General features: G+C 41.2%; 2 protein-coding genes across 4 annotated transcripts in view; both read left to right on the top strand.

Annotated features, from left to right (window-relative positions):
• Positions 1–2,687: 2,687 nt before the first annotated feature.
• On the top strand, positions 2,688–10,833 carry cd2bp2 (CD2 (cytoplasmic tail) binding protein 2). The gene is made up of 7 exons (XM_088332188.1): positions 2,688–2,785; positions 3,087–3,168; positions 5,211–5,343; positions 5,434–5,591; positions 8,319–8,895; positions 8,957–9,042; positions 10,233–10,833. Exons 2-7 carry the CDS (start codon positions 3,091–3,093, stop codon positions 10,341–10,343), a joined length of 1,143 nt encoding a protein of 380 aa, XP_088188314.1. The 5' UTR covers positions 2,688–2,785; positions 3,087–3,090; the 3' UTR covers positions 10,344–10,833.
• Positions 10,834–21,292: 10,459 nt separating this feature from the next.
• prr14 (proline rich 14) overlaps positions 21,293–22,835 on the top strand; it is a 24,319-nt gene continuing 22,776 nt past the window's right edge. Inside the window, exon 1 of one of the 3 annotated variants that reach the window (XM_088332146.1) lies at positions 21,293–21,416. The gene's annotated coding sequence lies outside the window, so the exon portion shown is untranslated. The remainder of the gene's footprint in view (positions 21,417–22,835) is intronic. The other 2 variants (XM_088332156.1, XM_088332165.1) reach the window with 2 other exon arrangements.

Genomic DNA, 22,835 nt, shown 5'->3' with positions numbered 1-22,835 from the left:
CAGGAGGAAGTTGGAGAAAAAGCTGCTGAACAACAACATGAAGGAGGTGTGGGAAGGGATGAAAACAATTACTGGCTGCAGCACCAAGCAGGGAGTGGCTGTGGATATAGATGTGGGGCGAGTCAACCAGTTGAACAACTTTTTCAACAGGTTTGACCACTCCGCCTCATCCTCACCCCTGAGTTGTGCAGCTGTCCTTCCCCCTCCCCCTCTGGACACTAGCATGGAAGACATCCCCCCACTAAAAATAACTTCAGCCCAGGTGTGTGGGGAGCTGAGAAGGCTACGAACCAGCAAGGCAGCTGGTCCGGATGGAATATCCCCCCGACTGCTGAAAGCCTGTGCGTCTGAGCTGGGAGACCCTCTACAGCGCATCTTCAACCTGAGCCTTGAACAGGGGAGGGTCCCTCAGCTGTGGAAAACATCCTGCATCATCCCAGTCCCAAAGAAATCAAGACCAGAGGAACTCAACGACTTCAGGCCAGTCGCCCTGACATCACATGTGATGAAGACCATGGAGCGGCTGCTGCTGCACCACCTGAGGCTACAGGTCCGTCACGCCATCGACCCACTGCAATTTGCTTACCAGGAGAAGGTGGGAGTGGAGGATGCTATATTATACATGTTACACCGATCCCTCTCTCACCTGGATAGGGCGAAGGGGGCTGTGAGGATTACATTTTTGGACTTCTCTAGTGCCTTCAATACCATACAGCCTCTGCTACTGAGTAGGAAATTGACAGAGATGGGAGTTAGCTCACACCTTGTAGAATGGATTACTGACTACCTGACAGGCAGACCGCAGTATGTGAAACAGGGGGGCTGTACATCGGACACCGTGGTTAGCAGCACAGGATCTCCGCAGGGGACCGTTCTCTCTCCGTTCCTATTCATTCTATATACATCGGACTTTAAGTACAACTCTGAGTCCTGCCATGTGCAAAAGTTTGCCGATGACACTGCGATCGTGGGATGTATCAGAAACGGGCAGGAGGAGGAGTACAGGAAATTGATTCAGGACTTTGTCCGATGGAGCGACGCAAACCACCTGCACCTAAACACCACCAAGACCAGAGAGATGGTGGTGGACTTCAGGAGAACCAGAACTCACCCGGTTCCTGTAACCATCAAGGGAGAATGTGTAGAATTTGTCCAGACCTACAAATACCTGGGTGTGCAGCTGGACAACAAACTGGACTGGACTGCCAACACAGAAGCTCTATGTAGGAAAGGGCAAAGCCGACTTTACTTCCTCAGAAGGCTGGCCTCCTTCAACATCTGCAAAAAGCTCCTGAAAATATTCTATGAGACGGTAGTGGCAAGCGCCCTCTTCTATGCGGCAACGTGTTGGGGAGGCAGCGTCAAGAAGAAGGATGCCTCTCGTCTCAATAAACTGGCTAGGAAAGCGAGCTCCGTTGTGGGCAAAGAGCTGGACAGCCTAACAACAGCAGCTGAGAGACAGGCACTGAAAAAGCTGAGGTCAATCATGGACAATCCATCGCATCCGCTTCACAGCATTATCTCCGGACAGAAGAGCAGTTTCAGTGACAGACTGCTGTCACTGTCTTGTACTACGGACAGACTGAAGAGATCTTTTCTTCCTCATGCCATGAGGCTCTTTAACTCCACCCGGCAGAGTAAAGGCCCACATTAAACCACACCACCTACATTGGATCTTACTGCATTATGTGTTCTGTGTAGCACTATTTAGTTAATCTATATAACATGCTAAAGTGGGCATTTGCACGTCACACTGGGTATTTGAATATTGTTTTCTTTTGGCTTTATTATTGTATTGTTCTCAGCTCAGGGATGCTGCTGGAAATGTGAATTTCCCTTAGGGGATGAATAAAGTATCTATCTATCTATCTATCTATCTATCTATATTTTTTCATGAGTTGTTTGAACTTTTCTACTAAACAAAATAAATTGATATAACCTGCCAACATTACGAATTTTATTATTTTCCACACGGTACATATATCGAGCAGCTAGCCGAAATCTCACTGTACTAGAGACAACAGGAAGTCCTCTTGAAAGACAAAAATAAAACAACAAAAGAAACACAGCGAGGGAAACATCTGTTTGGTGTATGATGATGAATCGGACATGGAAGAAAATTAAATATATAGTATGATGGCGCTTTACAGCAAAAAACAACAACAACAGCAACCTGATGAAGAAGGTGCTTTACCTGAGTCAGATCAGGAGGCTTCTCCTGCGAAAGGTAACCATGGAAATCAGTACTATGTTTCATGTGGGGGCGCAAATCCAAACCCAGAAAACAGACTGAAAAGGGATGGGCGCCACCAAGCTGTACTTGCCCTGAGGACCCAAACGGTTAAGGGACCCGTGAACCGTGTAGGTACATAAATTAGAAGGATAACTTCCCCGGGGTATTTCCTTCCCACTGCCCAATGTCAGCCGGGATGAGCTTCAGAATTCCTGTGACCCGAGTGAGGAGAAGTAGTTTGGAAAATGAATCCACGAGTGAATGAATAACTTACTTTATGTCCTTAAACTGAACCTAGGGGAATACCACAGATTACTCTTTTGAGTTGACATTTTGCACTAACTGACAAACATGCTTCTATCTTGTCAACCATGTTCATCATAACAAAGAGGAAAAAAACAGTCACATAAAATCGTTTAGGTTAGCGATTTTAGTTCAACACAAGTAACGGCGCTGTTGGATTAGCAGTAGCAACATTAACTCAGTAGAAGAAGAAAACCGTACCAACAAAGAAGATCAGCCCCGCAAAAACATCGTTTACATTGTTATCAGGTTACACTTCTTAGTTATTTTGTTGTACAGTACGATTTTCAATATATATAAACTAACGCGTTCATCATGCAAATTTTGTATTTTCACTTCTAATTAAATACAAATTCATTTCATTGCATACGGGCCCGCAATGGTTTACGTTTATGCATGCGTTGTGCGCTGCTGCAAGCTAACATGCTAGCAAAAACGCTAACGTGCTTGCTGTGCCCATATTTAGAGACTTTTCTCATCTTACACTTGCTCTTGTGTTTTGGGGAATAACACGCTTCGCCGTCCCATATTTTATTCCTACTTTTAAAAGCATCATGTCCAAGAGGAAAGTCACGTTTGCCGATGGTGACGGTGTAGAGTTGGAACTGGAAGATGAGGTCCCGAAAAAAAAGGTGTGTTTGCCTACCTTTTCTACAGCAACTGGGTTGACTTGAGGGCACCATATTCTACCCTAATAACAAATTGCGACCCAAATAAAGAAAACCATTCCACCTCTCAAATGTCTTGGATAAAAGGATTGTGTAGTTTAAAGCAGATGTTACAATATATTCCGTTTTTTTTTAACAAAATGGCTCGTTAAAAGTACATACTCCCATATAAGCCTACACCACATATAAGCCACTCCCAAAACTGCTTTGAAGTAGCCACATATAAGAAATCCATGCCCAAAATATCAGTAAAACGTGAAACTAAACAGTGATAATTATTTAATTATGTCACTAATAAAGAGTAATATCCTGCTAACAAGCTAAAAACACTTGTACACTATTTTGGTATTTCGCAATCATATCCTTCTTAGATTCAATCCTCATTGTCACTGTTATCCACTTTTTCTTTCCCTTTATTACTAACTTTCTCAGGAGCCATTATTATGGGCAGAAAAAAAGGAAATAAAACAAACAAAATGACTATTGAATGAGATGTTGTCCTTTTTTAACAGGAAGAAAAATCGTGCAGGGTTTTTTGGCCATCTTCTAGGAGTGTGATAATATAATATGCTTTGGTCACGATTTAATTGTATAACAATTCTAAGGTGCAGATTTGACTTATAACACGAATTTTGATAATTGCGATTCTGCAAATATTGCGAGTAGATATAAGTGATGATTGTGATTTAAATTTCTTCCACAAAGACGAGCAACATGCAAAACACAGGGACTTAATATATTATTTGCTTTCAATCTGAAAATTAAAAGATACTTTCTAAATAATGCTAAAACACTACTACAGTAATATTGTAATACAAAAAAATTCAACTACTGAAATACTACAACTGAAACACTGCACTAATACTACTACAGTAATAATATAAAACTACAAAATAATACAAAATACTAAAATAATACTACTATGGCAATACTTAAAAATATGTCTAAAGAAATCCAATAAAAATACCACAACCATGATACTATAACACATTTTTTTTAACCTCTTTTGAGCCAGGGCATGTTTGTTACACTGGAAACATTTTGCTGCACACCACTAACCAAACAAGTTATAAAATGACACTGTACAGTATGTTTAATTACAATATAATACCCCCAGTTTTACAGCACAGACACTTGACAATGACACAATATTTGCAGAAAATGATTCCTAAATGTTTTATAAAATTTTTAATTTTAAAAAGAGACATTGGATTATTTCTCACGCCACACCTGACAATCTCTCACGGCACACTAGTGTGTTGCGGCACAGTGGTTGAAAATCACTGCTATAACACAAAAATGCTACTACAGAAATATTACAACAGAAATACTAATGAATACAGCTACAGTAATACTACAATGATACTACTATGGAAATACTAAAACAATACTACTATGGAAATACTTAGGTACCGAAGTCGGTAAAATCAATTCCGGGGAGAAACGTCGATTTTAAAATTTGTTTGAAATAAAATCACGGTATATATGAAATATACATGAATCGTTTTTTTCTTTTGTATGACCCCTGCCATCTACTGTGAAGGAGTGAAGTTTACCCTTTGTTTTTTTCTTTTTAGCATTTCTTTGCCACCCAATGAAAATGGGCCCGTGGCCCACTTTAGGGTCCCGACTCACAAGTTTTGAAACGCTGATCTACAGTAAAAAAAAAAAATAATATTTGCAAATTGAGTGTATTTGTATTCCTATAGCTGTTTTATTGTACCCTTTCTGCACTCGGGCCACACTATTCTCGAAGAGTTACAATTATCATAATCATGTCACACTGAGTTGGTCATTAAATTACATGATCATTTATGTAACAGTTCTTAAATGAAGTGTTCAAGATAAGTTGCTTTAATGTAGTGTGGTATTAAGGCATCTTCCCGGGAAGCCCGTAAATGTTTTAAATGCTGAAAATATACTAGAATGCGTGTTTCCTTTACTGCGTGACAGGTTCATTTACACCAAAATTAGCATCTAAATGTCACGTTTTGTGTGCCCTGAAGCCTACGCTCGAGGTGCAGAGCGGCCCTGGCTCAAGGTTTAAGGGAAAACATTCCCTCGATAGTGACGAGGAGGACGAAGGAGAGGACAAACAGGGCAGTAAATATGACATTTTGGCCAGTGACGACGTAGATGGTGAGTCCCTTGTGTATTTTGCAAAATGTGGGACTTTTTATCGTTTCCTGCCCATTCATTACCTGTATACTTATTTGTTACGTATCCCAGGCCAAGAGAACGCCACCATAGATTACGACGAGGGCGTTTCCATCACGCCCTTCAATCTGGAGGAGGAGATGCAAGAAGGATACTTCGACTCAGAGGGGAACTATTTTGTCAAAAAAGAGGAGCTCATCCGAGATAATTGGCTTGACAACATTGATTGGGTAATTGTGTTTCAAAGACCATTTTCTGAAGGGTACATCATGCATTGACCATGCATTTTAATACTCCATCCAGGGAAGGAACATCATCGTACTTTATATTCCACAATGATTTGAAATGAAATGATTTGCATTTCTATAGCACTTTTCAAGTCAATGACTTCCCAAAGCGCTTTACAATGTGCTCCACATTTCCCAATAGCGGCCTTGCAGCCATGTAAGGCGCTAACCTGCTTATTGGGGGTATTAGGGGTTCAGTGTCTTACCCAAGGACACTTCGACATGTAACACGGACGAGCCGGGATTCGAACTGGGATCCCTTGATCCCAAGACGAACGCTCTACTTCCTGAGCTACTGCCGCCCCAAATGTCGATTGCACCTGACCCGTTGTAGCGAGCCGATGCAGCCGCAGCCAACAGAGGGCGCCGCCGACCACTTTTTAAGTCTTAGGAATGACTCGGCCGGGGCGCGAACCACCGACCTCCCAGTCTCAAAGCGGGCGCCTTACCATCTAGGCTACTGAGCTGGTATGAATAAACTAATCAGAGTATTTATTAAAAGCCCCAATGATTAATATATGACCACTAGACTTTTGTCTGATGCAAACAAAAACCAGTGCCATAGCACGCAGCAAGACAAACATGGCAGTGAGTACTACATGGGATTTCACTAGATAGATAGATAGATAGATAGATAGATAGATACTTTATTCATCCCCGCAGGAAAATTCACATTTCCAGCATAGATAGTCCAGATAGTGCTACACAGAATACATATTGCAATAAAATTCGGTAATATGCAATGTAGGGAGTGTGGTTCAACATGGGCCTTCACTCCGCCGGGTGGAGTCAAAGAGCCCCATGGCATGAGGAAGAAAAGATCTCCTCAGTCTGTCCGCGGCACAAGACAGCAGTCCGTCGCCAAAGCCGCTCCTCCGTCCGAATATAATGCCGTGCAGTGGATGCGATGATGTATGTAAAAGATGTATGTAAGATCTATGTAAAAGAAACACACATTTCTTGACCTATGATTTTTTTTTTTTATTAACATTGGTATGATAGTTTATGTATTTTTGCTTATTGTTCAAATCAATGTTTTTTTTTAAACACTGAATGGAAGATTTTGTACCACTAAAAGGCAAAGAAAACTACAGTGGGACCTCGCTACTTTTTTTTTTTAAGCATTTTTGAAGGGGCGTCGCTACTTTGCAGATTTTCACTTTTCGCGGGTGGTTTTGGTCCCCATTAACCGGGTCAAAAAAATAATTATAATAAAATAAACAAATTTTTAAAAATTAAGCATTTTTGAAGGGGCGTCGCTACTTCGCAGATTTTCACTTTTTGCAGGTGGTTTTGGTCCCCATTAACCGCGATAACCGAGGGATTACTGCAAATACTACACACTGTACCTTCAAAATAAAAGCTTGGGACAAAGATTTCAAAACATAACTTAAAGAATCTGGTCTTGGCAAATACCAAACTTGAATACTAACCTTTGACGACTCACAAAACATAGTAAAAAAAACTTTTTCAAGCTGAAAGTTACCTTTTGTTACTAATCATTGCAAAGGGCACCCAGATTTATATGCATTTCTAAAATAACTACTTATATTATTACTTTGTTGTTAATGTGTTATTACTATTTTAATACCAAATTTATTATTGGGAGAAGGGTTAGACTCAGTCAAAGACAAAAAAATCTTATTACTAGAAAATGACAATAACTCAGCACTAGTGAGCTATTTTCAGATCAGGTCCGCAGGGACCTCAGCTGTTCTTAGGGGGAATTCATGTTGGAGACCCGTTTAAGAGAACGTACAAAAAAAAAATAATGTCATTCCGCAATCGTATTCAAATTAAGGCCAATAACCCTTAATTAACAGCTGAATACCTAGGGCAGGGGTCGGGAAACTTTTTGACTCAAAGAGCTATTTTTTTCTTTTTTTGAGAGCCACACCATATGTTTTACACAAAATTTAACAAAACCACCAAACCCGCTCTCCATACAAAAGCTAATTCTTCAGCACATTTTATTTCACTGTTTCACAATTGATGGTTTTCTAAAATCTATGAAATAATACTACCAGTGCCTATGTCAAATAACCACATATATACCGCTTCAAATTTGTTGTTCTCACGCATTTAAGATCGTTGAGGCTCATTTTGACCCTCATTTTTTTCCGTAAATAATGGTTTCAAAACAAGGTGTGAGCATAGTTCTTTTGTAAAAAAAAATTCAAATTACTGCAAACGAGAAGGATATGAAAGTATTTAGGGGAGTGAGCTATGAATTCAGAGATCTACCCATTTTGCTCCCCCAATCAAATTGCTCTTGATGCTTGGCTGCTTTTTTGAGTGTTTAGTTTGTTCTGTGGGTTTTCATCATAAAGTGTCTTAACACTGAACATAGTTTGTTTAAGGAGCTTCCATATAGAAGATATCATAAAGATGCACAACCAAAATGGGTTCTGTTGGTGTAGCACAGTGAGTGTAAAGTGTATTTGAAACTTTGTCCTACATTTTTTGGACTGAACATACCGCCCACTGTTGCTTTCTTTCGCATATATTCAAATTGGAAAGTCAAAGCGAAGATGACCCCTATTATATCTCCGAGCCAGATGTACTCATGATATGAGCCATATCTGGCTCGCGAGCCTTGCGTTCCAGAGCACAACCCTAGAGTATTATAAGAATGACAATAAAGGTCTAATAATTATTTTAATTTTCTAGGTTAAGATCAAAGAACAGCCATTCAAACAAAAGAAGAAAGGACTAGGTGCTAAACGCAAGCGCAGAGCAGGGGATGAAGATGAAGCAGAGGAGGAAAAGAAGCGAGAGGAGCAGCAGGAAAACAAGGAAGGTAGCGAGGAGGAGAACGACAATGGCGAAGAGGAAGCGGAGCCACTTGAGGACCCCCTGGCTTCTTTCACGCAGAAGCAACTGACCGAAGCCCTGGTGGAACTCTTGTTGCCAGGGGAGACTGTCACGGCCGCCCTGCGAAGGCTCGGAGGCCTTGCCGGTAAGAAGAGGGGCAAACTGCGAGACGCCGGCGACCAGAGGGTGGAGAACAAGCGGGACACTGAGAAACTGGACCGTCTGACGTCTCTCGCCGATAGGCTGGTGGCGTCGGGCATGTATGGCATCTATCAGCAAACCCAGGAGAAGCTGGCGTACTCGCTCAAGAACATGAGCAGCAAACGACCCGTGTCGAAGGACAAGTACGAGGAGGAAGACGAACTGGACATGTTTGGGGAGAAGTTTGACGAAAAGCATGGCACACAAGATGAAGCGGAGGAGGACAAAAGAGGTTTGATGATTTCTTGCGCACGCGCGTGGCTTTTTTTAAGGTAACTTTTGTGTCTGGGCAGTGAGCGAAGAAGTCATGTGGGAGTACAAGTGGGAGAATGAGGACAAGTCGGAGGTCTACGGGCCCTTTACCAGTCAGCAGATGCAGGTAAACTCTTTGAAGTCGGGACATTTCAAGAAAAGTCAGACTTGGAGCTCAACATCTGGAAAAAGATTGTACAGTGATCCCTCACTTCTAGCGAGAATTGCGTTCCAAAAAGGTCCTGCGATAAGTCAAAATGTACAAAGTGGAAACCTTGATTTATTTTTTTATTGTACACCCGATTATACGTTTAAACTAAAAAATAAACCCAATTTACAGGCTATAGTATTTGCTGAAAAATATAAGTATTGTACTTTATTACGAGTTTACGTATTCGCCTCTTGCGTGGCGCTGCGCAATGTTCCTGAAGAGACATTACTGCTAGTCATTGTGGATTTAACCCGGCGAGGTTTTGGATTACGGGCACACGCATTTGCTCTTTAGATAACATCAAAGCACTGGTGAAGAAGAACAAAGGATGTTATTTATTACACTTTTTTAAACTTCTGAATTGTCATAGTAATAATAATAAAAATAATCTTGCCGCTCTATTGCACAACTGGTATTGATGAAGGACACAATCCACTTTATTTCACATGATACTTTGTCGCTATTATGTGGACGTTATGAAAAACTGCCATACTCTCTGGTCAGCAACCAAAATGTGTAAAGACCCATACAGTATTGGGCCAAAAATGTTTAGAGACACAAAAGGTTTAGAGCATTATAAATGCCTTATAAGGAAGGAAACACATACTGTATTCATATTCGCTTGAAAATATAAAGAATGTGTCATGTTTTCTCCTTTTACAAAAACAACATATATTTTTCTATTATCAAAGGTTTTTGAAAAAGCGACAGCTGCATGTGGCTCCAGTGCAAGTTTAGCAGGTCGAGTTTGGCGATAGCATCTTCTGCCTTTTTCCCGGTCTTTCGATGCTTTTGTCTGCTCGGAGGGTTTTGCTGACATGATGGCTTGTAGAGAAACCCGAGGTTGAAAAAAGTTTGCGCATACCTCATATATAAGAGAATGCAGAACACAATGCACAATGAAAATCCGTAATAAGTAAACAGCTTTAAAGCTAGGGAGTTCTGGAGTTGCGTTTTGATTTGAAATTAATTTATGATCAACTTTTCAACGTTTTCTTCCTCATAACCTTCACATTCTTCCGTCATGTGGTTACCACCAATATTGGACGTTTTGGCAGACTCTCATGTCAAGTGTCATCATTAGTTGCTTCTGTTTATGTTATCAGGACTGGGTGGATGAAGGCTACTTCAGTAGCGGCGTTTACTGCAGGCGCTTGGACCAGGAAGGCTCACAATACTACAACTCCAAGAGGCTTGATTTCGAACTCTACACGTGATCGCTTTCCACTCAGCTGTGCTTTACATGATTTTTTTTTGTGTCTGCATTGTTTTGAAATAAATCCATGGATTCCTGCCTGTAATGCTGAAAATTGGACACAAAAATTAAATAGTTGGGTCATCAATAGGATTTCAGTTCTCATATATTTCCGATTCAGGTACGTTGCAACAAACATCACAAAAAAAATCATCTGAAAAGAAAAAATGATGATTTTAGGTCTTTCAAACCCATTTTAGCCCTAAGGTCACATGTTAAAAAGGGGGGGAATTTACGGGAGGAAAAGTCTTTGGGGTCTTTTCAGACGCTCACAATTGAATTATGAAGGATGTAAGATTTGATCATGAAACGATTATTGAGTTTTTTCCCCTCAATAATATTTCCCTTTAAATGTTGGGTGTGTAATTTCTTGGTGTCCTTATAAAGTTTAAAATGACATATTTTCTCCATTGTGGATTTCCCTGCGGGATGAATAAACTATATCAATCTATTATTAGGTATGTTTAAAAATGCTGACTGAGTTCAAAGAGCTATAGTATGTATTTTTTCTACTGCACCTATGTGCTTTTATTTTTCTTGTATCATCTGTGTTTCGCCCACAAAAGGTTTTGCGTGGAAGTGAAAGAGTAGTGTCTGAAATAACGTCTGCCCGGACGCCCGTGGCGTGCATCTTTTACGTCGGGCGTACAACCTACAAAACGTCTGCGCCTACAATTTTTCAAGGGGGGGGAAAAAAACGCAAGATTTTTTTTTTCAAACCATACGTTTGCTTTATTCCAATTTTCAAAATCTTCGTTGGGTTTGTAAATTTCAGAATTTCGTTTCATTTTGTAATATGCTTACTCGGCAGCCAATCAGAAGCATGCATCGAATAACTTCGTGCTTCCGGACTTTTCACGATTGTTAAAAGGTTGCTCATTTGCACATTTTATTTTCCAAAGTAGATGCAAGAAAAATTGTCAAGTGCTTAGGAATCAAGCCAAAACCTCAGCCACAGAAGAAAGATTCAGAAGAAGCTAACAAAATTTATGACGCTACAAAATGTAAACTTACATTTAAAGCATCGTGGAAAGAGGAGTTCGCGTGGCTTGTACCAGACGACGCAACGCAAACATTCCATGAATGAAGATGAGTTAATACAGGTGCATACTAATGACAGATGGAAAACAGCGATGTCATATACATGCAATGAATGTTATAAGTAGATTTATAATAAACTTCATTTTAAAGTGTTGTTCTGTTATATTTTCCGCACTTTAAGGCGCACCGGGTTATAGGGCGCACCCCGAAAAAATCGTTTTTGATCCTATTTTTGACATACATAAGACGCACCGGATTATAAGGCACTACAATGGGAACGTCGACAAAACAGTCAGATAGTTCAGTCCAACTTCTTACCCCCTTAACATTCCCAAAGCTTGCAAAGACGCAAATACGTGTCGAGAACACGTGCGGATGCGGTGTCCGTACGATGTCACTCAAATGCATCGTTCCATCATTCGGAAGGTTAAAGTCTTGGGATTCAAGAAATGCCACACATTCCTTATTTTCTATTTTCTTTTTCGCTCGCAACTTTACTGTGCATACGACAATAAACACTAGGAATTGAGTTGAATTTAAAAATAGACACTCCATTCCATCCATTATCTGCACCGCTTATCAAAGAAACATCGAGTTCAGTCTGAAACAAGATACAGGGACAATATAAAACCCAGAGTAGCTCACCGAAGTCGTTGTGTTCATAATAATGTGCAGCCGTGGTCCTTTTATTTCCGCGAGTTTAGTAAATCCAGGAGAATAAAATATTTACAAATACAAAATAGTAAAAAAATGCTTTCTGTATGCCGTCAGCCACGTGCTTTACGCATTCATCTTTTTGGCCAATTGCAGGCTTGGTTTTGCCGTTTAAGCCAATGCCAGCCTGTAAATGATAAAAAGGATCCGCTCCTTGACCTCCGAATAACTTTAGCCAATAGTGATCGATTCAACTGATGACTGACACGTGTTTTTTGGCCAATTGCAGGCTTTGTTTTGCCGTTCAAGCCAATGCCAGCCTGTAAATGATAAAAAGGATCCTCCCCTTGACCTCCGAATAACTTTAGCCAATAGTGATCCATTCAAATGATGATTGACACATTGGTTAGCCAATGAAATGCCGGTAAATAAATCCCAGCACACACCGCGTACCACTTGGCGTTCGGGGGAAAATCTAGTCGGCGGCTGCAAGTTAGTTGGAAAACTTAATGTTGATCCATAAATAAGGCACACTGTATTATAAGGCGCACGGTCAGCTTTTGAAAAAAATAAAGGCTTTTAGGTGCACCTTATAATGCGGAAAATACGGTATTCTGATTATCAATCCTTAATACTTTGCAACAATGTTTTTTTTTTTTTGCGATTAGTCGTCTTATTGCGTTTCGAGTTGTGAAAAATGGGGCTGGTGTCCTGTAACTTTTTGTCATGAGTTTTAGACACTGGAAGAAGGCAGGAGGGCTGGGGGTGGGACAGAGTGATATCACACGCAAGGAGGAAAATGGTTAATGTAAGACAAAGACTTTCAAATACCGTCCAAAGGCCAACCTAAACCCCAAAAAGATGAAAAATGAAACGTTTATTTGACCGCATCTAAGAACTCCACAAACTTGCATGGCGAACAAAAGAAGCTGCAATGATGATTTAAGCCAGAGGATGACGCCAGCAAGTAAAACATTTTGAAGTTGCACACACCACGTTTAATATCATTTAAACTCTTGTAGTGTTTATCCACTTTACATTTGTAAAAAAAAAAACAGAATTCTTTTTCACCACAGTTAATTTAAACTCACGCATACTGTCAAGTGAAAAAGTAGCATATAAACATCAATTTCATTAGTAGATTTAATGCTTTAAACGTCTTTCTGCTTTAATTTGTATTTTTTTATGAAATTATTTACCTGAGTAGCAGAAAGCTGCTGTTAGATTCATGTATATAATATAAATGATCTACTTTTGCAAAGACACAGTGCCTATATATATATATAATCACATGAAACATCAACAGTTATCACAGTCATGCTTTTTTATTTTAACGTGGCTAAGCTATTGGCAAAATAGGCTGAGTGACACACTTTAAGTTATGTTTTTAATATATATAAATATGAATATATATATATATATATATATATATATATATATATATATATATATATATATATATATATATATATATATATATATATATATATATATATATATATATATATATATACGGGCAGCACGGCGGCGCAGTGGTTAGCACTTGTGCGGCACAGTTCATGTCATGGGAACCTGACGTGGGTTCAAATCCAGCTCCGGACTTACTGTGCGGAGTTTGTATGTTCTCCCCATGCTTGCGTGGGTTTTCTCCGGGCACTCCGGTTTCCTCCCACATTCCAAAAACATGCATTTCAGGTCAATTGGCCGGTCCAAATTGTCCCTAGGTGTGAATGAGCGAATGAGTTGTCTGTCCCTGTGTGCCCTGCGATTGGCTGGCAACCAGTTGAGGGTGTCCCCTGCCCACTGCCCTTAGATGGCTGGGATGGGCTCCAGCCCCCCGCGACCCTAATGAGGATAAGCGGTACGGCTAATGAGATGAGATGAGATATATATATACGTATATATTAAATGTATATATATATATATATATATATATACATATATATATATATATATATATATATATATATATATATACATTTATATACCCTGTGTGCCCTGCGATTGGCTGGCAACCAGTTGAGGGTGTCCCCTGCCCACTGCCCTTAGATATATATATATCTCATCTCATCTCATTAGCCGTACCGCTTATCCTGATTAGGGTCGCGGGGGGGTGGAGCCCATCCCAGCCACTTATAAAGAAACTATACAACATATTTCAGCATGAATTTCAATAAAACAAAAGTTATTATTACACCCGTTACATATATATATATATATATATATATGTAACGGGTGTAATAATAACTTTTGTTTTATTGAAATTCATGCTGAAATATGTTGTATAGTTTCTTTATAAGTGTCCTGCAATGATGAGTCCAACAGTGCCACCTGCTGGTATGTGGTAAGGTTTGGTTTGGCTTTAGACTTTGCGACAGGAAGGTGGGGGTTTTTGGCAGTCTACAACGAGCTGCCAACGGTAAGACACTATCTTTTGGCGCTCCGCAAAAAAAGTTAATTTCAAACATTAAAACTACAGCTGACAAATCTCTCAACATGCACAGTAATGTGATTGATGTTGTCAAGCTGTTTGGATTTATTTTCGTTTTGTTTCTGTCGCCTTTTATGTTAGTTTTGCCGCACGTTGCATGTTGTGCTAAAATGTTAATTCCCCTTATAGAGATCAAAGCCAGCAGAGAAGCTTACCACATGTTGTGTTGTGACTCATTCATTTGCAGGTAAATTGTACCCATTTTTATACTCATTATTGTTTTTATTTCTATTTTCTCATATATATATAAAAAGGATGATCTTGGTTGAAATTCAGACTAAAGAAAGATATGTTGAATTTATTGTAAATGTTAAAAAAACACTATACTATCTCTTGTTAAAAGTATCTTGTTAAAATGGATGTAAAAATGTATTGTGAGGGTTGATATTCTAAAATGTATTTTATGTAAACTGAAAAGAAAGCTCTTTGATATGTTTGTTGGGCAGTCTACAAAGAGCTGCCAAACGAGATCAAAGCCAGCAGAGAAACTTACCACGTTTTGTGTTGTGACTCATTCATTTGCAGAAACTATAATAAAAACCTCATCATCCAGTCCAGCGTGAATGTGGATCTTTGGTGGGACAGGTACACTGTGGTTACATATATATATATATATATATATATATATATATATATATATATATATATATATATATATATATATATATATATATATATATATATATATATATATATATATATATATATATATATATATATATATATATATATATATATATATATATATATATATATATACGATGCATGCCAGAACGCATTTGAAACACTGAAGCATGACCTCGTGACTGGTGTCACTCTGGCCCACCCAGATTTTGATGCGCCATTTATTCTGGCTGTCGACGCATCCTTCGATGGGATTGGAGCAGTCCTGTCACAGCTGCCACCTGGTGGAAAAGTAGCCAGACCAGTCGCCTTTGCAAGTAAAACGCTCTCTCGCTCCCAGCTCAACTACCCTGCACACCGGCTCGAATTTCTTGCCTTGAAATGGGCGGTATGTGATAAATTCAGCCATTGGTGAAAGGAAGACACTTCACCACGTGGACCGACAATAACCCGCTGACATACATTTTGACCAAACCAAGACCTGATGCGTGTGAACAGCGGTGGGTAGCGAAGCTAGCTGCATACAATTTTGACCTAAAGTACATTCCCGGTCCAAAGAACATCGTAGCCGACGCTCCGAGCCGTGTGCCATTTGTACGGTCATGTGTGGGTCATCGCCTTGTTACCAAGCCCTATACCTCGCTGTTGGACCAGGTCAACGGGGTGAACAACACTACTGTGCAAGAGGTGTTCAGAGTATCCAACAATTCTCACGCTGTTGTAGACGAGAGTGCTGAGACATTAGATGAGTCAGTAAAAAGGGCAAATCCACCAGGCACAAATGGTTCTGTGACATCAGAAGAAGTTGCTGCTGTCCTCAGTACTCAGTCCCCACTGGCGGCGTGGGTCAAGTGATGGGAACGGATCCTAACTTAAATCTTCTGCAGAAGGAAGATCAGTCAACGGCACTCCCACAGAGTCAGCTTGTTGGTTTACAAGAACAGGACAACACAATAAGCAGAACCATGTACTTTGTACAAAGACACAAGCGACCTACCAAGCATGAGAGAGCTGTCGAGTCGCCTAGTGTGATGAAACTACTGAAGCATTGGAGCAGACTCACCATACAGAATGGCATGCTCTACAAAATAAGGAAAGATCCCCGCATGGCCAAGAAAATCTTCCAGTTTGTGGTGCCTGACTCATTGAAACAGAAAGTCCTTCACGGTTTGCATGACTCAGCAGGTCACCAAGGCCTGAACCGTACTTTGTCTCTGGTGAGGCAACGATTCTTCTGGAATGGCATGGAACGTGAAGTTGTGAACTATGTTAAATCCTGTCAGCGTTGTATAGTAGGGAAAACACTGGAACGGCACAACCGTGCACCACTCAAGAACATAGTCACCTCTGAGACTATGAAGTTGGTCTGTATAGACTTTTGGACTGCTGAGCAAGAGAACAAGTCTGTATATGTCCTGGTCGTAATTGATCATTTCTCCAAGATGGCGCACGCCTTCCCTTGCAGGAATCAAACCGCCAAACAAGTTGCTCGCCGTCTGTGGCAGGATTTCTTTCTTGTCTATGGCTTCCCTCGGCGTATCCACTCTGATCAGTGAGCCAATTTTGAGAGCAAACTGATCAAAGAGCTTCTAGAGATGGCTGGGGTGCAGAAATCCCATACAACTCCATACCATCCCATGGGAAATGGTATCGCAGAACGATTTAACCGAACATTGGGAGATATGATCAGAGCCCTTCCCCCTTAGCCCAAAGCAAAGTGGCCACAAATGCTGCAGCAGCTCACCTTCTGGTACAACTGCACAGAGCATTAGACAACAGGGTTTGCACCATTCTACCTAGTGTTTGGGAGGGTCCCTCGTATCCCTGTCGATGTCATGTTTCAACATGCTAGTACCAATGATGCTGTCGTCAGCTACTCTGACTTTGTAACCCATCTGAAGAAGGATCTACATGAAGCTGCTCAGATTGTACGGAGGAACACTCTCAGAGAACAGACTTGCCATGCCAAGCTGTACAACCGTAGGGCCAAAGGATCACCCCTCGTCGTGGGAGACCGGGTGTTGATCGCCAATAGAGGTGTCCCAGGGAAACGCAAGGTTGCAGATAAGTGGGAGTCGACCCCGTATAAAGTCATATCAGTCAAGCCTGATCTCAATGTCTATAGAGGCAAGGATTACCTGACGGGCAAAGAGAAGGTAGTTTACAGGAATTTGCTGCTCTCTGTTAGCTACTTGCCCTCTGAGGAAGATATGGCCAGCGAATCTGAACACTCAGGGTGTGACGCTGGTATGCATGGAAGTGATGTATGTCCTGATTTACCTCACACGGTCGAAGGCAGTGATGTCCGTACAGTAAACAGGGTGATACAGTCAGGTGAAGAGCAAGTTCATTCAGAGGTGGAGGATAACTCACTCGACAGCAGATCTGATGCCCAGTCTGAATCTCTCACAGTCGATACATCCAGCCAAGGAAGTCAGCACATCCCCGAACAAGATGTTGATCATACTGCAAGTGACAATGCGGAAAACCCACCACAGTGCTTTGAAAACATGATCCCTTTGGGTATGGGCCCTCCAGACACTGTCCTCCCAGACGAGACCCCCCGGACATTGTCTCCCCTAGTACTGACGCGTATGAGACAGCCGCTCCTAATTCTGACTGTTTAGACTTGACTGTCCCAGTCCCTCAAGCTCAGGTTATTTGTGCTCAACCTAGCTGTTATGATCTTAGGGTCCGCCAGTCCATCAGGCCTCCCAGTCGTCTTATTTGTCAGATGAATGACCAGATGGTAGGTGACAATTCTGTGTCCGCAATATCTGCTAGTTCCTTGTTTAAGTTCTTTAGAGATGCACTTTCAGTTTGGGTAACAAAGCTTGAGCAAGAAACAAGACTTGTGCCTATGTGAGTACTTGAAACTACAGGAACAATGTTTGATATTTCAAAGATGTAACAGGCATCTCTGAGTCTGTGCTTAGTTAGGAGTTTGATCGCCTCCTTTATTTTCACACTCCTTTTTGGGAGAGTTTTAGAACTGACATGCACTTCAGTTTGTTCCTTGTAATACTGTACCAGTTTTTGTGTTTTTTTTTCATCAGTATTTGCACTTTTGCATGTGATTTTGTTCTGTCTAGTGTAGCACTTCCATATTTAGCAGAATTTCATGGGGGTGTATGTAACGGGTGTAATAATAACTTTTGTTTCATTGAAATTCCTGCTGAAATATGTGTATAGTTTTTGGTAAGTGTCCTGCAATGATGAGTCCAACAGTGCCACCTGCTGGTATGGTGTGGGGCTTGGTTTTGGCTTCTGACATGTGACCGGGAGGCGGGGTTTGTTGGCAGTCTACAGAGAGAGCTGCTAACGGTAAGACACATCTTTTGGTGCTCCACAAAAGAAGTTAATTTTAAACATTATAACCACAGCTGACAAATCTCTCAACATGCACAGTAATGTAATTAATGTTGTCAAGCTGTTTGGATTTATTTTCGTTTTGTTTCTGTTTTACTAAAATGTTAATTCCCCTTGTAGAGATCAAAGAGATCAAAGCCAGCAGAAAAGCTAATGTTGTGACCCATTTCTCCTGCAGGTAAATTGTATCCGTTGTTATACTCATTATTGTTCTTATTTCTATTTTCTCATATATATTAAAAAGGATAATGCTGGTTAAAATTCAGACTAAAGAAAAATATGTTGAATTCATTGTAAACGTTAAAAAATCCACTATACGATCTCTTGTTAAAAGTATCTTATTAAAATGGATCTAAAAATGTATTGTGATATTCTAAAATGTATTTTATGTAAATTGAAAAGAAAGCTCTTTGATAGGCTTTGTTGGGCAGTCTACAGAGAGAGCTGCTAACAAGATCAAAGGGATCAAAGCCAGCAGAAAAGCTAATGTTGTGACTCATTTTGTCTGCAGTAACTGTAATAAAAACCTCATCATCCAGTCCAGCGTGAATGTGGATCTTTGGTGGGACAAGTACACCGCGGTTACATTGGTGCCGTGACCCGTGACTTCTATCAAACTCTCCGAACCGAGGACTGTCCTACCTGCCACATCAGCTCACAGTATTTGAAATTTTATTTACATGAGCATTATCGTTAAGCTCATTACCGTGCAGTGTCACAGTGATGCAGATAACTAAGTTTGCTATACAGTGACGTGTTACGCAGGCTGCTGATTTATTTTGTCATTTTGACTTATTTACATTTTTTAAAGCAGCTTCCCTACAACAACCTGCGAATAGGGCAGAAATCGCCATACACAAAGCTGAGGTGAGCCATAGTCCAACCCTCATGCACGAGCCACCTCAGACTTCGAGCCCACAGTATGTCCCTCTAACGGACGTCTTACTGTGCGGAGTTTGTATGTTCTCCCCGTGCTTGTGTGGGTTTCCTCCGGGCACTCCGGTTTTCCTCCCACATTCCAAAGACATGCATTTCAGGTGGATTGGCCAGTCCAAATTGTCCCTAGGTGGGAATGAGCGAATGAGTTGTCTGTCCCTGTGTTCCCAGCGATTGGCTGGCAACCAGTTGAGGGTGTCCCCTGCCCACTGCCCGATGATTGCTGAGATGGGCTCCAGCACCCCCGCAACCCTACTGAGGATAAGCGGGGGTGCTGGAGCCCATGTACAATGGAGCGACGCAAACCACCTGCACCTGAACACCACCAAGACCAGGGAGATGGTGGTGGACTTCAGGAAAACAATAACTCACCCGGTTCCTGTAACCATCAAAGGAGAATGTGTAGAATTTGTCCAGACCTGGGTGTGCAGCTGGACAACAAACTGGACTGGACTGCCAACACAGAAGCTCTATGTAGGAAAGGCCAAAGCCGACTTTACTTCCTCAGAAGGCTGGCCTCCTTCAACATCTGCAAAAAGCTCCTGAAAATATTCTATGAGACAGTTGTGGCAAGCGCCCTCTTCTATGCGGCAGCGTGTTGGGGAGGCAGCGTAATGAAGAAGGATGTCTCTCGTCTTAATAAACTGGCGAGGAAAGCGAGCTCTGTTGTGGGCACAGAGCTGGACAGCCTGACAACAGTAGCTGAGTGACGGGCACTGGAAAAGCTGCGGTCAATCATGGACAATCCATCGCATCCACTACACAGCATTATCTCCAGACAGAAGAGCAGTTTCAGCGACAGACTGCTGTCACTGTCTTGTACTACGGACAGACTGAAGAGATCTTTTCTTCCTCATGCCATGAGGCTCTTTAACTCTACCCGGCAGAGTAAAGGCCCACATTAAACCACACCCCCTACATTGCATATTACCGTATTTTTTATTGCAATATGTATTCTGTGTAGCACTATCTAGACACTCTTTATAACACGCTACAGTGGGCATTTGCACGTCACATTGGGTATTATATTCTTTTTGCTTTATTATTGTATTGTCCTCAGCGAAGGGATGCTGCTGGAAATGTGAATTTCCCTGTGGGGATGAATAAAGTATCTATCTATCTATCTATCTATCTATCTATCTATCTATCTATCTATCTATCTATCTATCTATCTATCTATCTATCTATCTATCTATCTATCTATCTATCTATCTACTCGACTGGGAGGTCGGTGGTTCGCGCCCCGGCCGAGTCATTCCTAAGACTTAAAAAGTGGTCGGCGGCGCCCTCTGTTGGCTGCGGCTGCATCGGCTCGCTACAACGGGTCAGGTGCAATCGACATTTCGTTCTGTGTACATTGTTACACAGAATGACAATACAAGGAAATTATTATTATTATTATTATCTATCTATCTATCTATCTATCTATCTATCTATCTATCTATCTAAATGGTTTAAAGTCACACATCACCGATGCACCCTGTTAAGTATTCTGCCCATATTCAATCATCCATGGCTTCCTGGCCATGATGGTATGTGTGACTTTAAACCATTTATATATATATATATATATATATATATATATATATATATATATATATTACTTAGCGGAAATTCACTTATTGCGGGTGGTAATGGAACGGGTTCACCGCAAAACTCGGGGGAAATGCCTTGTCACAGAAATAACCCCCCCCCCCCTCCCATTCATTCGTGTTTCAAGGCTTTTTCCCATTGGCCAGGCGCAAAAGCGGCGCACTCTGACCGACAAACAAGCTCGACTCTGATTGGCTATGTAGAGTGACTGTTTAGATTAAGAAGAAAAAGCCTTCCCATCTGGCGTCGCTGATTGTGGCCGTCTACCGTCTGGCGTATCTTGTTTATGATGAGGACGTAATCGCAGTGTCCAGCTCGACATTTCTGGTAAGATTCTGCGTCGTTATACGTCAACCACATATTTTCACCTCGTGATAATCGTACAACAACTCGACGGGTAAACAAATGCTGACCGGCCGCTCCCGCATATGGCTATGGTCTGGTAGTAGGTTGTGCTCCTGTAATTAAGCGAGGATATTAATTTTTTCCCTTTTTAAAAAACAATTATGCTCTGTTTGGAATTCTGGAACATGTCCATTCATGCGTTAATTTGGCTGAGCCCCGTGAAAAACATCAGGATCGCTATTAAACATGAGACGTGGGTCATTTCCAGCAAATAGACGGCACTCGTTTGTGTTGTTGGCGCGAAAGAGCTTTCGAATTCTAAATTTTACACAAAAACAGCGTTACACTGTTAAACGCATTCCCCACAAATATCGTAATCCTGGTGTGGGTCTCAAACGTGGAACTACACATCTTTGTATTTTTTTTTTTGGTTCTGTTTGGTGGGTGCCGTCAGCCGCCCTAGACAAGTGACGCCACACCGAAACGTGGAAATCAAATGTAGAAGTGAAGTTTAGTATCGGTAGTTTTTTTTTCCATCCGAAATTCAGCTTTCATCGTCTATTGCGTGCTTGTATACACTTTTGGTATTTTTTGTAAGTTGTTACACGTTTTTTGGTTTGAACAAATTTATTGACACTAATAACAGAAAACAATCATGACAATCTCAACAGCAATTAAGCACATTCACAATATTATATTTCAATATGACGTTTTTAACAGCAAACACAATGTGAGGTTTGAACAACCCTTCTCGAAAATCTTAATAGCAATCAAGCATATTCACAATCTCATTATATAACATCTTTGTTAGTGTCAATAGATCCGTCCAGGCCAAAGTCGATTGTCTTTGGTCTGAACAAATCCAACGACACCAACAGCAGCAAAACAAACACGACAATCTCAACAGCCATCAAGCATATTCACAATTTTGTTATCTGACGATATGACGTTTTAACATTTTTTCCTGACATTTTCAACATCAATTAAACAATTTCAGAGTTATTATCTTTTAACAGTAGTTAACCAACGTGTAAAGGGCAATACTATTGTGCAAGGGCATAGCTCTGCCATCCCACCCTCCCAAGCAGCATCCTTCCAGTCCTCTGTGTGGGTCCTCTCCCTTCTTACTTCTACTTTCCACAACCCAGGCCGTTGCTGCCGGGACCCCCACAGTGTAGCTCCGGCTCCCCCCTCCGGGTGGGTGCAGACGATTCTTCTTTATGGCTGCGTCCTAGGCCCGCCGCTCGCAGATTGTATGGTATCTGCAGCCATTTGGAGCACAGCCACGGGGGGGATCTGCTTGCACCTCCATACCAGCAGGTTTCTGGAGGTCCAGATGGCATCCTTGATGGTGGCGAGAGTGAGCCAGTCCCTGGCAAAGTCGTTCCGAGACCTCCTCGA

Source organism: Urocampus carinirostris, chromosome 1 (genome assembly GCF_059441175.1).
Source record: "Urocampus carinirostris isolate Australia breed hairy pipefish chromosome 1, RoL_Ucar_1.0, whole genome shotgun sequence".
NCBI lineage: Eukaryota > Metazoa > Chordata > Actinopteri > Syngnathiformes > Syngnathidae > Urocampus > Urocampus carinirostris.
The sequence above is the reverse complement of the archived record's forward strand: the minus strand, read 5'-3'. Positions and strand labels throughout refer to the sequence as shown.

What these genes read in the sequence shown, in the direction of transcription:
- cd2bp2 (XM_088332188.1), top strand. Translation starts at nt 3,091, where the DNA reads ATGTCCAAGAGGAAAGTCACGTTTGCCGATGGTGACGGTGTAGAGTTG. An exon ending in GGCCAGTGACGACGTAGATG is followed by an intron (nt 5,344 to 5,433) that starts GTGAGTCCCTTG and finishes TACGTATCCCAG; the next exon opens with GCCAAGAGAACGCCACCATA. An exon ending in GGCTTGACAACATTGATTGG is followed by an intron (nt 5,592 to 8,318) that starts GTAATTGTGTTT and finishes TTAATTTTCTAG; the next exon opens with GTTAAGATCAAAGAACAGCC.